General features: G+C 41.6%; 1 protein-coding gene across 1 annotated transcript in view; it reads left to right on the top strand.

The window, feature by feature from the left end:
• Positions 1 to 9,276: 9,276 nt before the first annotated feature.
• Positions 9,277 to 20,308, top strand: part of PIAS1 (protein inhibitor of activated STAT 1) — a 139,919-nt gene continuing 128,887 nt past the window's right edge. The window contains exon 1 of the mRNA XM_003929692.4: positions 9,277 to 9,360. Within this exon, the coding sequence (XP_003929741.1) occupies positions 9,337 to 9,360 (24 nt within the window). The 5' untranslated portion in view covers positions 9,277 to 9,336. The remainder of the gene's footprint in view (positions 9,361 to 20,308) is intronic.

The raw sequence follows: 20,308 nt of genomic DNA, 5'->3' as shown, positions 1-20,308 counted from the left end.
GGATATGGAATTCTTGTTTGGCAGTTTTTTTTCTTTTAACACTTTACATGTCATCCTGCTGCTTTCTAGACTCTATGATTTCTGACAAGAAATCAGCTGTTATTGAGAATACTTGCATATGATAAATTGTTTTTCCCTGGCTGCTTTCAAGATTCTCTTTCTCTTGGACTTTTGATAGTTCAACTACATTATATTTCACACATCTCTATGAGTTTATTCTACTTGGAGTTTACTGAGCAAGCCCCCTGCTGTCTTGGCTTGTTTTGGAATTTGGGCACCAAGAAGCTCTTGGGGGAAGCAGGACTGAAGGCAACTCAGCACTGGCCTGCGAATGCCCTGTGGTACGGGCAGCCTGGGCACCATGGACAGTGGCAGGAGGCAGACAGGCTCCTGGGCAGAAGGGGACAGGTTACCAGTGAAGCCCCATCTTTAGGCCAGGGAGGGCCTGAAGGCTGGAGGCCAGGCTGCCAGTCCTGCTGACTGGAGTGGGAACCTGTGGTGCCTTTCCCAGGCCCTGCCATGGCTGCCCATGGACCAGTTGGCAGCACTTCCCCCCATCTGTGGCCCATAAAAGCCCTAGGCTCAGCCAGAGCACAGCAGACGATGAGATGACCAGCTACAGCAAGGAGCTACCCTCTCTGCTGGAAGCTGAACACTTGTCAGAATGACCAACTGCAGAGAGAAGCTACCTTCTCTGCTGAGAACTCAAGAATTGTTGGGACAACTTGCCTGGCAGAGGGGAGCTACCCTCTTGCTCACCACCTGGCAGGCAAAGAGAAGGGAAGAAGAGCTGTGGCCTTTTGGGGAACTGAGACCTGGGAGGTATTTAAGCCAGGGCTGTGACTCCCTCTTTGGAGCCCTGCAGTTCCTGGTGTCTCCAAGTTTCCAGACACCACCATGTTCCCTGGTGCCAGCTATGGAAGCTGCTTGTGTGTGCCTGGTCCAGCCACAGCCTTGCAGAGAGCTAGCATGCATACTGGCACCTAGAGTTGCCCACCCCGCTGCAGCAGCTGGCATGTCTGACTGCACAGTTGGACCCCACGCTCACTCACACGTGCCTCACCACTTCATGCAGTCTCCCTTGGCAGGGATGGGATTCTGGTTCATAGTGTGAGCTGAGTGCAGCCTGCCAGGCTGAGTGGGCAGAACAAGCCCAGCAGGCCCAAGCAAAACTTGGGCAAAGGTGCCTCTGGCCACAGAGGTTTCTAGCCAGATAAGTAACACCCCAAAGATCCAGTAACATAATCAGCTGGTATTACATTTGTATTTATACCAACACGGTTTTAAAACATAATTTTTGGGCTTAGTGGCCTGGGCCTATAATCCCAGCTACTTGGGAAGCTGATATAGGAGGATAACTTGAGGTCAGGAGGTCTAGACCATTCTGGGAAACATATCGAGACCCTGTCTTTAAAAAAATGAAATATAGGCCAGGCATGGTCGCTCACGCCTGTAATCGCAGCACTTTAGGACGCCGAGGTGGGCGGATCACCTGAGGTCAGGAGTTTGGGACCAGCCTGACTAACACGGTGAAACCCCGTTTCTACTAAAAGTACAAAAAAATAGCCAAGTATGGTGGCACACGCCCCTAATTGCAGCTACTTAGGAGGCGGAGGCAGGAGAATTGCTTGAACCTGGGAGGTGGAGGTTGCAGTGAGCCAAGATCATGCCAATGCACTCCAGCTTGGGCAACAAGAGTAAAATCTCTGTCTCAAGAAAGAAAGAAATACAATTTTTTTGGCAGGGTGCAGTGGCTCACTCCTGTAATCCCAGCACTTTGGGCATCTGAGGTGGGCAGATCACTTGAGGTCAGGAGTTCGAGATGTAACAAGCCTATTTTCACAATGAGCCTCTTTCAGTCACACCTAATGAGGTAACATGCAGTGGGTCCCCTAGCTGGCTTCAGAATGGGTGCTGGTCCCCATAAAATATGAAGGTGGGGCCAGGAACAGTGAGACCCCATTTCTACTAAAAATACAAAAATTAGCCAGGCATGGTAGGTGGCAGACGCCTATAATCCTAGCCATTAGGAGGCTGAGGCAGGAGAATTGCTTGAACTCATGGGGCACAGCTTGCAGTGAGCCGAGATGGTGTCACTGCTCTCCAGCCGGGGCGACAGAGTGAGACTCTGTCTCAAAACAAACAAACAAACAAAAACAAACCATAATTTTTTTAAATAGAAGGTACTTCTGATGTTCTTCCTGACACTAAATACATGGTGACTTTCCATACCAATTCTTCAATTTTCTGTCAACAATTGGGTGGCCTACAAGTCATTTCAATTCTGACACCAACTCCAGAAGTGAGTTCCAAGCCCACAAATAAATGGCTCAGTCCCACAAGGCTACCCTCCTTCAGACACCAGCCACAAGTTCCTTAGGCCACCTGCATTGTGACTGAACAGCTGTAAAGTCAAGGCTTCCTACAAGGTCCTTCCTCAGGGTCAGTAAGTCACTAGAATGACTCACAGAACTGAGGAAAACATGTTTCTTACATTTACTAGTTTATTATGAAGGATGCCACTCAAAGAACAAGAGCTGAACGGAAGAGATGCATGGTGCAGTGTAAGGGGGCATATGTGGGGCTTCCGTGCCCTGTTGCCCTTTCCCACCGTACTCTCGTGTGTTTGCCAATGCAGAACCTCTTCTATCTCTTGTTGAAGAGTTTATAGCTTAATCACTAGCCCCTTCTTCTCCTTTGCCCAAGGAGGTAGGGGATGGGGTGAGGCTGAAAGTTCCCACTCTACTTTTTGAGGGGGAAGGAGGAGGTCTCTGTGTGTCATCCAGCCTGGTGTGCAATGGGGGAACACAGCTTACTGCAGCCTTGACTTCCTGTGCTCAAGCGATCCTCCCACCTTGGCCTCCCAAAGTACAGGGATTACAGGTGTGAGCTACCATACCTGGCCCCACCCTCTAATTTTGTGGGGACCTACACCCATCCTGAAGCCATCTAGGGGCTCCCCTCCATGTCATCTCATTAGGTGTGATTGAAAGAGGCTTCTCATGAAAAACAAAAGATATTTCTGTTAGAAAATTCCATGTGTTTTAAGAGCTCTGTCTCAGGAATGAGGGATAAAGCCCAAATACAGTTGACCCTTGCACAACCAGGGGACTGGGGCACCGACCCTTCGTGAAGCAGAAAATCTACATATAACTTTCACTCCCCAGAAACTTAAGTACTAATAGCTTACTGTTGACAAGAAGCCTTACCAATAACATAAACAGTCAATTAATGCATACATTGTATGGTATATGTATTAGGTATTGTATTCTTATAATACAGTGAGCTAGAGAAAAGAAAATGCTATTGTAAAAGTCTGTGGAAGACTGTTCATTAAGCAGACGTGGATCATTACAAAGATCTTCATCCGTGACTTCACACTGAGTAGGCTGAGATAAAGGAGAAAGACCAGGGGCTGGTCTTGCTGTTTCAGAGGTGGCACAGGCAGGAAAAAACCCACATATGTGTGGATCTGTGCAGTTCAAACCCGTGTTGTTCAAGCATCAACTGTATATATTTTTACTGTAGCATGGAAACCAAAAAAGGAAAAGTGCCTAGGGCCATCGAAGTCATAATGTGGCCCCTTCAGTTAGATAATTTTACCAGCAGTTCTGAGACTATGGCAGCTAGGAATGAGTCCAAAAATAAGCATTGATGGATGATGGTAGTGGAGATGCAATGAAATGAACATGAACTGGCTTGGGCTTTGATTTAGAGTCAAGTGGACCAGCTGATGAACTCATTTGAGAGGTGAATAACAGAAATCAGGATGTTTTTATAGCTTTTAAAATTTGAGGCCAGGTACGGTGGCTCACACCTGTAATCCCTGCACTTTGGGAGGCCAAGGTGGGCGGATTGCTTGAGCTCAGGAGTTCAAGACCAGCCTGGTGAACATGATGAAACCTTGTCTCTACAAAATATACAAAAATTAGCTGGGTATGGTGGTGGATGCCTGTAATCTCAGCTACTCAGGAGACTGAGGCAAGAGAATCACTGGAACCCTGAAGGCAGAGGTTATGGTGAGCTGAGATTGTGCCACTGCACTCCAGCCTGGGTGAAAGAACCTGACTATCTCAAAAAAAAAAAAGAGAAATAAATAAAATTTGAAACATTGCTGGCTCTCTTTTAATGAGTTTTCTTTTTTAAGATTTAAGGAAACTTTTTTTTCTTTTAAGCTACTGATAGCTTACAGCAATTTGGTAAGGCATACTTTTGTAAATAAAAATTCAAATATTTGCTTTTCCTTCCTGTCTAATTCCTCCAAGATTTGGAAACAATTCAAGAGGATTCTTATCTTTATGACAACATGGTTGTTTGTGTAAGTTCAGTAAGAAACTCTTCTCTTCAACAGAGTACAACTGGAAATATCGGTTATATTATGAAAGCTTTGATTCCAATGTCATATTGTGTTAGTCTGTCCTCACGCTGCTATGAAGACATACCTGAGGCTGGGTAATTGATAAAGAAAAAAGGCTTAATTGACTCACAGTTCCACATGGCAGGGAAAGCTTCAGGAAACACCATCATGGTGGAAGGCACCTCTTCCTAGGGTGGCAGGAAAGAGAATGGGTACCAAGGAAAGGCATAAGCCCCTTATAAAACCATCAGATCTCATGAGAACTCACTCACTATCATTCATTCATTATCAGTTGAACTGATAATGATTCAATTATCTCCACCTGGTCCTGCCCTAGATACTTGGGGATTATTACAATTCAAGGTGACATTTGGGTGGGGACACAGAGCCAAACTATATCATTCATATACATACATTCATATATATATATATATATGTATATATATACGTATATATATATAGCAACATCATATTTTAAAATGTGCATAGAATCATAGAATGCCAATTGTCAAGGGTTCTTAGCCTTATCGTGAATAAAAGTTGTCACTTCTGGGCAGGCTCAGAAACCTTAAAATATTAGATATTGCAGGCAAATCTGGTGTCTGCCTTGGTTTGACTGCCTAATGTCAAGAAGTTTTAAAAAGTCCAATATAAGATTTGTTGTCACAATTTCCAGCAAAACAAATTTAAAAGAAGCTTATGTGGTTATTCTTGCTGCACTTACGTAAATAATCACGTCAAGTTTGAAACTAAACTAATTTTAAAAACAAATTGGCCTTACTATGATTATCTTTGGTAGAAATGGGAATGATTATAGAGAGAAAAATTATGTTTCCGAAGCAAACTATAATGTACCTGTTATTATGTTGCAGCTCTGTTCATTGATTTGGAGTTTTTATCATCTATCTGTAGACTAGATTGGATCCTGAATTTTCGTTGCCTTCAATATCTTGCTACATTTCTCCAATCATGAACAAAAACTGACAAGCTGATCAACTCGATATAAATTTCAAGGGACAAGTCCCGTGCTTGATGAGAGAGCCACAAAGAGAGTTAACAGAACACCTGATGCCACAGCCAGAGACATTTTAATCAGGATAAGAAATTGCTGACATCATGTTGTGGGCAGCTTTTCCCAAGACTGTCAGAATAAGACTCGCTTCCATAATAAGACTCTTTCCCTTCTAAATTTTTTCTTGCTTATGCCTACCTCTTCCACTGGACAGGATAATGCTACAGTTACAATTTCACAATCAGTTTTTGTGGGTAAGTTGATAAAGTGTAGCATGTCAAACCCAAACCTTTAGAGGACCCAAAACAGCTTTTATTCCACCTAGTGAGTAACAACATCTCTAATGCAACTGTTTATTCAAATTTTACTAGTGGCCTCTTTTGTAGAGTTAGCAGTCTCTGCTTTAATTTAACCCATTCCTGAGATGCTAGACGATAGATTGCTACCTTTTAACCAAACGGGGAAATCTGTGCTGTTGCGGACACTTCTTGTTGTACATAAGTAATCTGGTATTGTAGAGACTCCGTTTCAAAAAGTTAGCAGACTACTTGGTTAAAACAGGTAGATTTCTCATCTGGTTCATTCTTTGATCTATTCGATTTTAGTTGGTTTAGTTTATGGAAACCCTAGCTAAGACACATACTCTGAACTGTTGGCATTGCCTTCCTGATAGTCGTAATAGTAGACTCCTTGGTGTGTATGTGTTCTCCCAAAAAGTTTTAAGGGTCGGGTGTGGCGGCTCACGCCTGTAATCCTAACACTTTGGGAGGCCGAGGTGGGTGGATCACCTGAGGTCAGGAGTTCAAGACCAGCCTGGCCATCATGGTGAAACCCCATCTTAAAAAAAAAAAAAAAAAGTTTTAAATGTTTGTATACAGCCAGCTGTTGAATGTCAAATGGTTTCTCTTCAGTTAAAATGACAGAACTGCATAATCACAAGTACACTGTAATCTATAAATGATGTGTTGAGACTGGAAACCCAGAATGATGTTAAATGAGGGTAGTGCTAACGCCCTCAGTCTTAGTCGCACTTTCATCTAGGTTAATTGTGGAATAAAAATAATAGGATCCCACTGTTTTGAACCAAATTCCTGCACCAGGCCTCCACAACAGACTAAAAATCAAAATGGTGTCACCCATGTTCACCAAATCAAAACTGAGTTATCTGTTTTTCCAAGAAATCGTGAGAGACATCCAATTTTCCAAACAGAACAGTTTCAATTTTTAACAGGCATAAGAACGAGATTTCCTCTGTTTTAATCCTTAAAATAGAATACCTGAAGTATCCCAATGTTAACCAATCAGTGTTCTTTCTATTGTGCTGTCTCCATGTCTCCACCTGAAAGAAAAGTAACTTTGAATGACCAATCTGCTTTTTCTCGTTTCTGACTTCTTCAGTCTATTTTCATCTCTAAAGCTAACATCCTCTGCTTGATTTACTGCAACATATATTCTATTTTGTGGAATGAAGTGTTTTCTGATTCTAAGACTGCAATAACGCCAATGAGATCTTTAATCTCAATTTGTTTTAATTTTGTTTCTTGACAATGGAGGGGTTTAGGCTGGAAAGCATTTTCAAAGTCATGAGCAAATAGACTTCAAGTCAACCAGTTAGATGAGATCATTGGGTGATAAAATAGAGAAGAATGCAAGTGCTGAGCCCTGGAGAAGTCCAACATTTAAAAATGAAGCCGGCTGGGCTCAGTGGCTCACACTATCATCTGAGCACTTTGGGAGGCTGAGGCGGGCAGATCGCGAGGTCAACAGATCAAGACCACCCTGGCCAACATGGTGAAACCCTGTCTCTACTAAAAATACAAAAATTAGCTGGGCATGGTGGCTAATAGTAGTCCCAGCTACTTGGGAGGCTGAGGCAGGAGAATTGCTTGAACCCGGGAGATGGAGGTTGTAGTGAGCCGAGATCATACCACTGAACTCCAGCCTGGCGGCAGAGCGATACTCTGTCTCAAAAAAAAAAAAAAAAGAAAAGAAAAAATTGAGCCAACGAGGACAAATCAGCATATCAAAAAGGAGGCCCAGTGAGGGAACAGGACTATCAGGACAGTGTGATGTGAAGGTAAGTTCAGGGGGAAAAATGTTTCAAAACAAAGGAACCATGTCAGTTATTCTCAATTCTACACAGAGGTCAATTTAGATATGAATAGAGAATTGGCAATTGCCTTTGGAAACAAGATCATTAGTAATCTTGAAAAGTGATATTGATGATGGAAGCTAAAGCTAGACTGAGAAGAGAATGTGAAGCACTACTGGTGAGATCTTGAAAAAGTTGAGAATTTATGAAGACAGCAGAAACATAGGGCAGTTCCTAGAGGCGATTTTGGAGTCAAAGGAAGTTTATTTTAGATGAGAGAAATTCCAATATATTTATATGCTGATAGGAGCAATTCAACTGAGAGGGAAAAAAACTAATGATGCCGGAGGGTAGGTAATTGCAGGAGTAAAATCCTTAGGAACATGTGTGAAAAAAAATCCAGGTCACTGATAAAGGAACTGGCCTTCCTAGGCACTTCATTCATAGTAACCCAAAAGTTACTATGCAGATAAGGGTAGTTTTGACGGTGAGAAGATCAGGGAGTTTATTTCTGATATCCTTCATTTTTTTCCATGAGGTATGAGGAAAAGTTGATTAGTAAAAAGTGGGATTTGGGGAGGAGGTACATAGAAGGCTTTTAGTAGAGACAAAAGGAAATAATCCTTCCATCAAGTCTACCTTTTTTGGGGCGGTGGCGGTGGGTGGGGGAGGGGATGGACTTTTGCTCTTGTTGCCCAGGCTGGAGTGCAGTGGCATGATCTTGGCTCACTACAACCTCCGCCTCCCAGGTTCAAGCAATTCTCCTGCCTCAGCCTCCCAAGCAGCTGGGATTACAGGCATGCACCACCATGCCTGGCTAATTTTGTATTTTTAGTAGAGACGGGGTTTCACCACGTTTGACAGGCCGACTTCGAACTCCTGACCTCAAGTGATCCACCCGCCTCGGCCTCCCAAAGTGCTGGGATTACAGGCGTTAGCCACCATGCCCGGCCATCAAATGTACTTAAATGTCAATTTAGTGGAGAAAGCCTTCCCAGACTTAAGTACATCTCCCAAACCTTTTTCTCTCTCAATAGACCTCTTTCTCCTTTGTGTGACTCACTACCATTTGTAATTGTATATTTATTCGTTCCCTTGTCTAATTCCCCATTAGAGAACTACAGAAGGGCAGGGACTTTGATTTCCCAATGTACATTTAGCCGTTAGCACAGGGCCGGCAGATAGTCACTAAATACTTTTGAAAACAAAAATATTAATGAACACCTTCCAAATTTTGTCTTCTGCCAGCCACCTCGTTAAATCCTTGTTTGTGCAAGTCTCTTTTCCTCTCTGAGCTTTCATTCCTGAATGTATACCATGGGAATTATCTTTTCCTTGCCTATCTCACCGCGTTATCAAGAGGAGGATCTGAGCCAGTAATCCTGGAAATGCTTCATGAAAGCGTCCCTTAAATGTAACGGATTTCTATTTTTAGCCCACTGGTAGCCTTGCAGGTAGCAGGTGCTGAAAAGCCTTGCTTTTTGGGGGCTGGGGGACAGTATTGTCTCGGTGACCGTAGGCGTCGAAGCTATGCAGAAGCATTCTGCGGACTGCGGAGCGATGGGGCTCAGGCCAGCATCCTTCTCGCTCCGGCCCTTCCCGGGAGGGGCTAGCCGAGCGAGGTTGGGGGGCTGGGAGGCCGTGGGGGCAGTAACTGTCAAACCTCGCGGCTTGGCGCCATTATTTAAATAGTACGTGCCTGTCTCGCAGCTGTACGTGCCCGGGGCGGGGCTTCGAGCGCGAGGAGCGGGGCGGAGGCAAGAGGCGGGCTGGGAAGGTGGAGGGGCGGGCCGGGGCGGGGCCAGGCCGGCTAGAGGGGCGGGACTAGCGGCGGCCCCCGGCGAGAATCACTGCGCTTGCGCTGACAGACGCAAGATGGCGGACAGTGCGGAACTAAAGGTAAAGCGCAGCTCGAATTCACTTCTAATATTCGGCCGCGGAGACGGCGCCGTTGGTGCCGAGGGGGATGGGTCCGACCCTGGGGGGCCGCTCGGGCCTGACTCCACCCGGGCCTGGAGTTGTAGGGAGAGAGGCGCGCCCAGTCTCAGCGGAGGGGGCCCGGCTGCGGCGGGCCGCGGGCCCCGGGTGCCTCGGGGGCGCTGACGGGTCGTCCCCGGCGTGTTATTGTTGTGGGCGCCTCTGGCGGGGGTGGCGGGGGAAGAGATAGGGAGTCGGGAGGTAGGGGCTGCAGCTGTCTCCGGGGCTCGGCTTTTTCACCTTCCAGTTAGCCTCCCCGCCCCCCATGGGGAGCTGGGGCTGGGGGCAGGGTGCTCTTGTAGGGGGGATTGGGAAAGCTCCCCGTGGCCGCTTCCTCTTCCTCCTTTGCAGTCCCGGGCTCCTGTCAGGCGCTCTTCTCAGACCCCCGGGAACTTGGCTCCGGCCGCCCCGCCCCTCCGTGGATCCCTGTCGCCCCCGCCCTGGACTCGGCTTTCCCCGGCTGCTGGCTTGTCAGGAAGCGCCTGGGGTGCCCGGCTTGTGGGGAAGCGCGATCCTGGGGCGATAGGGTGGGGATCTCGGGGAGAAGCTCTGGTAAAGTTTGGCGAGCCCCGGGCCGACGTTGGGGTTCGGCTGAGAGGTAGCCGGGGGGAGTCAGCCCGGGCGGGACGTTACTCTCTCTCTCTGATTCCAGGCAGCCAAAGGGAGAAACCCCCTCCAAGAGTGTGCCTTTGGAAGCAGTGGTGGGAGGGGGGGATCCATCTACCTCTCTCCCTTCTCTTGCCTTGGCTGGTGTGGAGGGTGAGAGGAGCCTTTGCGGGGGTCTCTGCACACACCATGATGGCGATGCTGTAGCTGATGGAGGTGAATGGTTCGTGTTTATATCCCCCCATTGCCTTTTGTTTGTAGGGACATCTTGCTGGCCATGTTGATTTGAACGAAATTCTCCCCTTATACGATACTCCAACCCCCGATAAATAGAACGTTCCTCTTAACTGTACCAATTACTCACACCTCAGGAAATTAGATGAAAGGGTGCCCCCTTTTCCCTGCTTTTCTCCCACCCCAATCTTTACCTGATGATGGCTTCTTTACCGAAGCAGATACACCACTACCCAAGCAGTTGGGGGAGGAGGGGTGAAACCCTTATGATTGGATTGTGACAAATGGGGCTCCGCTTGAATAATTTTGGTTTAGTAGCAGGCAGTTCTTAACTAACGCGTATTATTTCGAGGCTCTGAACTCGATCTTCTCTGTGGCTTACTGTGTGGACCCAGCAGCTGGTTATATCTCGACCCAGAGAACTGACATCTCTGTGGGAGTGGAGATTGGGATATACAATTGTAAATCTTTGGGGAGAGCCTTCTTTTTATAATTAATAAAAATTATGTAATTTTTTTTCTCCGTTATAATGAAACGACAACTTCTAGAACAACCAAATGCCAGATTTGATTCTGTAGAGTTTTTCCTGTGGAATAGCCTCACCGAAAGATCTTTTCTCCTAATAACTTCACAGTGTTTACATTCCAAGATTTGTATATTAAGGTGTCGGCTTTGAGTGTCATTCTTGTAACATGTACTTCTAATTACAAATTTACTTAAGGGAGAGCAGATTTAGAATGGATGGTTTTGGTTTTTCCCCAGTTTCAAACTATTGACTGAAATGAGAAAGACTTAGGAATTTGAATATTTGGAGATAATTAACCCTTGAAATAATTTAAAAAAAAAAACCATACACAACTTTTAAGACATGTTTTTCTCTTAAAATAGAGTTACCATGTTGCTGTGGTCTTTGCCTTCTAATATTTATTTTGTTAGGAGTTCTTTTGAATGATAGCTAATCAGTTGTTATACATGGACCGTAGAATAAAGCTGAAAAGCTTGTGCAGGCTATATTGTCACTCTTGATGCTGTCCAAAGAAACTAGTATGGAAAGCACATGCTGAGAGATTTCCTTCTTTGTTCTTTCTCATTTTAAGAAAGTGCCTTTGGGGATAGATCAGATCCCTGGTGTGAGTCTTGTTAGGTAAAGTTTCTCTTTACAAAAATGAACCAGTATCAGATAAACACCACACACTTGAAGAAATGTTATGTTTCTAAAATTAGTCTCCTTTTTTGCTCTCTCCAAAGTCTACTTGAGTTTTTCCAGAGGATTTTTTTTTCTACTTTTATGTTCCTTTTGTATAATTTTTCAAATTATAATAACTGTTTTGACATGTTGGTATGTCATTGTGTGTGTCTGAGACTTTGAGGAGCTGTATGATAAATTGCTTAGCTGGTGATAGCTGTGTTAAAAAAAAAATTTGGTTAGTACTTCATTGTGGTTAGATTTGCTGTTCCTTTTTTGGGGGGTGGAGGAGGTGATCTCAGGAACGCCTACCATAGTTATTCGAGAATGTGTTAAAAAAAAGAACGTGTGTATATAATTTTCTGTGCAGTAAGTTTTGGCAGATACTTCTTTTGGAAATGATATTTTTGGAAGGCTTTTTGTTTGTGATTTTTGGAGGTAAATATCATACATTCCTTTTATGATAGGTAAAATCAGAGTAAGAAGAAAAAAAATCTAGATTTTTTTGAAATTTAACTGGGCATAGAGTACTTCAGCTGTGAAAGCTTTGTGTAAATACAGTGACTTTCATTATCTTAGGTCTCAGCCCTACACTTCATTTTGCTGTGGATTGTATTCATGATTATATTCCTCATGGTTTTTTTAGTGAGTCCTTTTAAATCTATAAGGAATCTGCAAAGATCAGATGGGAAAACAGATCTTTATCCTCTGTAGGAATTGTGCACGCTACAACACTTCAAGATATTGCCAATAAAAATTAGATTGTAAGTCATACATATAAAAATGAATTCTCTATGCACATTTGTTTAGGAAAGCTTTAATTTTTCATTAGGGGAATGAAAAATGACATTTTTAAGGATGTGGAGAGTATTTTGTCATCTTTGGGAACTTAAAAGCAGGAGGTTGTGATGGCCAGATGATCTTGATAGTTAAAAAGCTGACAGCTTCATGCAGCTCCTCTTAAAGTACTTTAAAAAATGTACATATTTTTTGGAGTAAAACTCAAACCAAGTTATGTTGCCATTTTAATTTACAGGAAGAAGAATGGGAGGGAAGAAGTTCATCATCATTTTAGTGGAGTAAATAAATGGGAAGAGAAACCATAATTATAAAAATTTCTATAAGTATGTTAGTAAATTCTATTGTTGTTTTCTGCCTCTTTCTTTTCAAAAAGTAGCAACTTAATTTTGATCCTTGTGCAGTAATTTGTCTGCTTTTATTTCAAATAGAGGCAAGTACGTCTGACAGTTTATTCATGGATTTGATCTGAATCTCTGTAGCTTGCTTTTGTCAAGTGCCACATTTAGATGGCTGTTGTTTTATCTCATTTTTATGAACAGTATTAAGAAACACTACAGTATAGTTTATAAAACACTACAGTATAGTTTCTAAGTATTTCATATGATTGTTTTGAAATACCACCGCCTTTGCATCCCCAGTTTCTCCTGGGTGATCGCATTGTCTTTCCCTTCAAAGAGTCTCTTGTAATCCCTGTTGATTGCAGTAGTGCTTAGTGGCGAGTCCATAGCTGATTAACTTTGGGTTTCTCCTGGTGAACTCCATCAACATGCTGCTCCAGGGTTCTTGCCGAGGCTTTTGAGTTTGGTGGAATTTGTACCATTTCTTGCTGGTAACCAGGGATAAGAAAATAAAATGGCCAATGCTTGTAGTGGGAACAGGGAAAAAGTATCTAAGTCTCTGGAAAACTGGGTGTTTATGATGAGATATAGCCTTTAAAAACAATGACCAAAAACTGATTCATGACTTAATAGAATTGATTGTGGTGTCTTCTGAAGTATTTGGCATTAAGCATCTTGCTTTTTTTATTAATGTTTGAATAATGTCGTCTTATATAGTACTTTGCAGTTCATAGTATATTGCATTATTTCTTTTGATCTTTCCAACAGTTCTTTGAGGTGGGAAAGGCAAGTTATAAGTAAATCCCTTTTATAGCTAGAGAAAGTGAGTCCAGAAAGGGTAAGTGATTATTGCAAGGTCCTACAATTAAACGTGACAGGGATTTGAGCCTAGGTCTTGTGTAGGCCTCCTTAAAGGTACCACAGCAGACCTGGAGTCCTTTAGGGTGCCCGGTTCACAAAGATTTCTAGTTAAGTTGTTGCTGATACTTCCTCTTTTGGGAAAGCTCTATGCTACGGTATTTTTGATTATTACTAGGGCATTTTGCAAGCTTCCTTGCAAAAATGAGTTTGTTAGTTGGAATCATACATGTTAATTTTTGTAAATACCATTTTGCTTGGGAAAATTTCAGAGGACACCGAAAAGTAAGCAGAAAAATAAACAGTACCTGTAATCCCAACGCTCAGAAATATCATGGTTAACTTCTGGGTATTTATTCATTTAGACTTTCTTTCTGTGAGCATATGTATATGTATATTCATCACAAAGAGATATCACACTATTTTTTGTTTATAATCTGCTATTTTTATATTTGTTTATCCAGATTAGTAAATACAGTTCTGTATGATCATTTGCAAGCTTACATTGTATTTTATTCAACTAGTCCCTGTCATTAGACAATTAGATTATTCTACTTTTTTTGCAGTGTCTTTGTAGCCTCGTACCAAAGTTCGCAGATGTTTTATTTTAACCAGATATATTGGTAGGACAGATCTTTTTGTGCTTTAGAAAGCAGTGCAAATGTTTATTTTATTTTTTGTAGAGACAGGGATCTCACTGTGTTGCCCTGGCTGATCTCAGACTCCTGGCTTCAAGCAGTGCTGCTGTGGCCTCCCGAAGTGTTGGGATTACAGGTGTGAGGCACTGTGCCACTGTGCCCAGCCTGCAAATGGTTTTTAGAGGTGTGAGGCACTGTGCCATTGTGACTGGCCTGCAAATTAGGTAAAATGTTGTTGGTGAAATAAATTAGTCATTCTTGGTTTGTTTGTTGTCATGCCTTTATTGTTTCTGTTTCTGTGTCAGATAAGATTATTAAATGATGGCAGGTACAGGTTTTACAAAATGTAAGCAAACATTACTTCAGCATCAGAATTTTTTTTTTTTTTTTTTTGAGACGGAGTTTCGCTCTGTTACCCAGGCTGGAGTGCAATGGCGCGATCTCGGCTCACCGCAACCTCCGCCTCCTGGGTTCAAGCAATTCTCCTGCCTCAGCCTCCTAAGTAGCTGGGATTACAGGCACGCGCCACCACGCCCAGCTAGTTTTTTTTTGTTTTTTTAGTAGAGACGGGGTTTCGCTATGTTGACCAGGATGGTCTCGATCTCTCGACCTCGTGATCCACCCGCCTCGGCCTCCAAAGTGCTAGGATTACAGGCTTGAGCCACCGCGCCCGGCCGGAATGTTTTATAAAGTATGAAATCAATTATGAAATAGCATTTCATAATCTACTATTCATACTATTCTATGAATAGTAGAATTTCAAGTATGCAGGTATGATTTTGGAAGTTATATCACAGTGATCAAATATTGCAAGTTTTTGTGCCTTATTTAGATGCTTATCTGTTGTTAACTCTCATTTTAAAACTATGCTGAACATTAATATAGAGAAAATGGAAATGAGAATTTACTTTACTCATAATTTTAGCCTCAAAACAGTGTTGCCATAGTATTAAATTTGAAGGTAATATTGTTTCAAGGGTTTGGTTTTAGAAAGGTAACATAGGCAATGAAAGCATTTTTATTTTTTAAAAAAATCTTTATGAGTTAAACCAATTAATAAATGCACATATGAATTAAGAATGCTGTTTGTGCAGCATCTGAAAAGTAGTGCATTGTAGAAGGAACTTGAAGAAATTGATCATACTCTAAATTTGATTTGTTAAATGGTCTTCACCTAAATCTGTATTTATGTAACATTTTATAATTAGAATTTCTTTGAAATAGGCAGTAGAGACAATTTTAAAGTACTTAGTTGTCATTAACCATCAATTTCAGAAGTAGTAATAATTGGCACTGTACTTTTTGCTAGATGTTTGTGACTGTATTTCCCCTTCCATGTTAAAAACTGGAACTCCCGTTACTCTTAGTCTCAGTAGTGTCACATGAAAAGATAATTCCTCAGAATCCTCTCTTCAGAGTTCTCTGGTAAGTCTTTATTCTTAGCTACGAACTTCTGAAATTCATCAAAATGAATAAACCACCTTTTTTCTTTTTCAGCTTTTCCTTAGATCAAGCAAACAAAACAAACATAAATCCTTTGAACGTTAACTAGTAATGGAGATATCAGTAACTCTCACAGGACTGCTGTAAACGTTCCTATTTTTGAAAACTTAATCCCTTTCTTACCTTTCCTGCTATTCACTGCTTTCAATTTCCCCCCTTTGGCTGCTGGGTTAATTTCACCAAAACACTCCTTTCATTCTGTCAGGCCTGTCTATAAAAACTTTGAATAGCTTTCCATCGAAAACTGGATAAAGTCTTAGTTCTCAGTCTAGTATTCAAGATTTTCTATAGTCTGACCCCAGTCCACTTTGTGTGTATGCTTTGTCTTTTCAGCTATATAGCAAAAGCCCTTAACTTAAAGCCAGAGCTGTTAGTTTGCTTCTTTTTGTTGGCTGGTGTTCTGTTTGTACACCCCTCCATTCTCCCATTCCTACCCTGTGGACACAGTAGGTGTTTTTAATATACATGTGTCAGATGAACAAATTATGTTTAAGATTTGTTTCTGTTTCTGTAGACTTGCCTATCTTGGGCATTTAATATAAATGGAATAAAAACATGAAACTTTTTGTGTCTGGCCTTGTACTCATTTTTTTCTCTGCATGGGCATTTTAATGTGTATGTCTGTATAGTATTTGTAATTTATTTTGTGTGTGTATGTCTAGATGAGAACAAAACTAGGCACAGAGAAGGAACTTAAGTGAATGTACATGTACATAAATATCTTTTCTAAAACCACAAGTGAGATCATACTATACGTAGCATCCTACAATTTGCGTTTTTCACAATAGATACTGAAGATCTTTCCATGACATGTCCAAAAACTGAGATGGTCTCATTCTTTTTAACAGTGCATAATATTCCATATGTGTGTTTATAGAGATTTACCTCTTGAATTTATCAATGTATATGGTTAAAAGTTCTTAAGAACTTGTTTTGATGGTTTTGTTATACACTACTGGGTTGGTTGGTTTGTTTTAATTGCCACATTTAAATGTAACCTCTCTAGTATTAATGCTGGAGTTTCACTTAAAAATAGGATTGAAAACATCACAGGTAAGGGTTATGTAGCTTGAAGAGAAATGGAAGGCAGGTCTTTATGTAGTTCTGGCAGTGCACAGCCAAAGCAATTCATTTTGTGTTTGGGTTTTCTGAATGTGAGCAAGCCTGTTTTTAAAAAAGCTCATGGCATAGTGCTTAAAATAGAACTTAACATGCTATCTTGTGCTTTATGGTGAATTTTCAGACTTTTTCTTGCAGTCATGCAAGTCTAATCTTAAAGATTGGAAAGATTTCAGAGTAAATATTTTTTCTCATATGTTAAAATCATCATTCTGGTCTGTGGGCTTCTGTAAGTTACCCAAGAAAGGGGACTGAAGAGGCACAGAACTGGCTCAGAGACGGGCTTATACTAGATTCTCAGTAGTTGTTATTTATTCAAGAATCACTTATTACATTCTGTTATTCATTATATTTTTGGGTATCTGCTGTGTATGAGGTACCAGCTTATTGGTGAGTTTAGTGTATTAATCACATATGTGTGTATATTTATTTGAATATTTGTTATAGTAGAATGTTTACTAAAAATTATCTCTTTAAAAATTATACAAATAATGCCTCAGTTATTACAGAGGTTTTCAAAGTCTGTTTCTCAGGCCCCTGGTGGTTCCCTGGAGTTTTTCTGGGGGTTCTCCAGGTCAAAATGATTTTCCTAATAATAGTAAGGCATCATTTGCTGTGCTAATGTTTGCAAAATCAGTGGTGGGCAAAACGGATGACACCTTAGCACAAATTAAGGCCGTGGCACTAAATTGTTCTAGTAATTGTGTTCTTTCATCACTATGCAGTTGGAATTTAAAAAAAAAAACCACCAGTTAAACTTTCTTTTTTTAAAGATGGGGTTTCACCATGATGGCCAGGCTGGTCTTGAACTCCTGACCTCAGGTGATCCACCCACTTCGGCCTCCCAAAGTGCTGGGATTACAGGTGTGAGCCACAGCGCCCGGCCTGCCAGTTAAACTTAATGTCCTTGATGAAGCAATAAAACTTCCTAATTTTATTATATCTCAATCCTTGAGTACATTTAAAAATATATTTTGTATGATGGAATGAAAAGTACCTGTAAAATACTTTTATTGAATATCAAATCTGATGGTTAACTCAAGGAAAAGAACTTGTGCAGTTGAGTTGTGAGCTTTTTAAATTGAATACCATTTTTACTTGAAAAAATGGCTGGCAAAATATGGTTATACAGACTTGGGTATTTGGCATACATTTTCATGAAAATAAACAAAGTGTGCCTGTCACTGCAGGGAAAACAACCGACAATATTTGTTACTAATGATAAAATTTAAGCTTTCAAGTGAAGATAGAATTTTGGAAGACATGTATTTGCCACTGTGAGCTTGACAGTTTCCCAGTACTTGACTTTTTTGATAAGATCAGTGTGATATTAATGAACATGTTATGTTGAAGTTGCATCGTGAAATATGTCAACATTTGGAAGAACTGCATAACTCAGTGAACTAATATTTTTCAAATAACCAATGCATGATACTACAAAATCATGCCTGGATAAAAAGATCCGTTGGAAATGGAAGACAGACCAATGAATTTCAGTTTATCAGAGTAGGAAATACTCATTGATAGGGTTTCAGATTTCTGCATTGCAGCAGCCTTTAAGAAACTACTATTTGTTGAGTTTTGGTAAAGGATCTCAAAGAATATAGAAAGTTTATCTGAAAGGCTGCAACATTTTAATAAAAGTACTCCATCTTTTTCAACTCTGTAGAGCTTTGTAAGGCTAGATTTCCTTTATATTCTTCAACCAAAGCAGTCTAATACACAGAGTGAGTGGAAAAGTAGATGTGAGAATCAAGATGTCTTTATTAAGCTGGATATTAAAGAGATTTGCGAAAGTGTAAAACCATGATAATCTCCTAATTTTTATTGAAAAAAAAATTTTTTTTTTTTTTTGAGACGGAGTTCTGCTTTTGTTACCCAGGCTGGAATGCAATGGCGCGATCTCGGCTCACGCAACCTCCGCCTCCTGGGTTCAGGCAATTCTCCTGCCTCAGCCTCCTGAGTAGCTGGGATTACAGGCACGAGCCACCATGCCCAGCTAATTTTTTGTGTTTTTAGTAGAGACAGGGTTTCACCATGTTGACCAGGATGGTCTCGATCTCTCGACCTCGTGATCCACCTGCCTCGGCCTCCCAAAGTGCTGGGATTACAGGCTTGAGCCACCGCGCCTGTCCCGAAAATATTTTTTAAATATGAGATTTATGGTAACACGTAATGGATTAACTGATTAATTAATTAATTTTTTGAGATGGGCTTTACCGTGTCGCCCAAGCTGGTCTCGAAGTACTTTAGCGATCCTCCCGCTTCAGCCTCCAAAAGTGTTAGGATTACAGGGCTGAGCTGTCATGCCCAGCTATTCTTTATTTTTTTTTTTTAAATGACAAATCTTTTAAAGTTCTCTGCCTTAACTGCAAATACAGTAAATATCAATAGATTTAGTTAACATAAAGTTTTTGTTTTTGCGGGGGGGAGGCAGTCCTCCACTTTCAAGAGTATAAAAGAGTCCCAAGAGCAAAAACTTTGAGAACTTGATCTTTTTTAAAATTTAAAATTTGTAGTACGGCAGTGCATAATTTAAAATGAGACTATCCCTTTCACCTTCTCACTCATGATATTTTTTGTAACTTAAAAGGAAAAATAAGTCTCGAGGTGGTGGCTCATCATACCTATAATCCCAGTGCTTTGGGAGGCCAAGGCAGGCAGAGTGCTTGAGCTCAGGAGTTTCAGACCAGCCTGGACAACATGGCAAAACCACATCTCTAACAAGAATACGGAAAATTAGCCGGGCATGTTGATGCACACCTGTGGTTCCAGCTGCTCAGAAAGTTGTAGTGGGAGGATTGCTTGATCCTGAGAGACGGAGGTAGCAGTGAACTGAGATCTACTGTACTTCAACTGGGTGACAGATTGAGACCTTGTCTCAAAAAAAGAAAAAGTTCTAGTGATACTCTTATAAGGCAGTTTTCTGAGCAGAAGGTATTTAATTAAATCTTGCATCTCTGTAAGTAATTCTACGTAATAGTAGCTTGCATTGCACTGAATCAATGTGCTTGAATTACTTTGTTTTTTGGAGACAGGGTCTTGCTCTCTTGCCCAGGCTAGAGTGCAGTGATATGATCTTGGCTCACTGCAGCCTCAAACTCCTGGGCTCAAGTGTTCCTTCTGCCTCAACCTCCCGAGTAGCTGGGACTTAGGTGTATGCCACCATGCTCTGCTGATTCAAAAAGAATTTTTTTTTTTTTCTTCTTAGAGAGATGGTCTAGCTGTGTTGCCCAGGCTGCTTTCAAACTCTTAGACTCACATAATCCTCACACCTCAGCCTCCCAAAAGTGTTGGAATTAAAGGTGTTGAGCCTCTTTACCTGGCTTGAAGTACTTTTGATCAGTAGGTGTGGGAAATACATAACTTTTTATTTTTTCAAGGTTTTTTTCCCGTAGTTTTTTTTTTTCTTTTTTTTTTTTGAGATGGAGTCTTTCTCTGTTGGCCAGGCCCGAGTGCAGTGACAGGATCTCGGCTCACCACAGCCTCTGCTTCCTGGGTTCAAGTGATTCTCTTGCTTCAACCTCCCGAGTAGCTGGGATTACAGATGGGCGCCACTGTGCCCAGCTAATTTTTGTATTTTTAGT

The sequence above is a fragment of the Saimiri boliviensis genome, chromosome 2, assembly GCF_048565385.1.
Source record: "Saimiri boliviensis isolate mSaiBol1 chromosome 2, mSaiBol1.pri, whole genome shotgun sequence".
Lineage (NCBI taxonomy): Eukaryota > Metazoa > Chordata > Mammalia > Primates > Cebidae > Saimiri > Saimiri boliviensis.
Note: the sequence above shows the minus strand (reverse complement) of the source record. Positions and strands in the feature narration are given on the sequence as shown.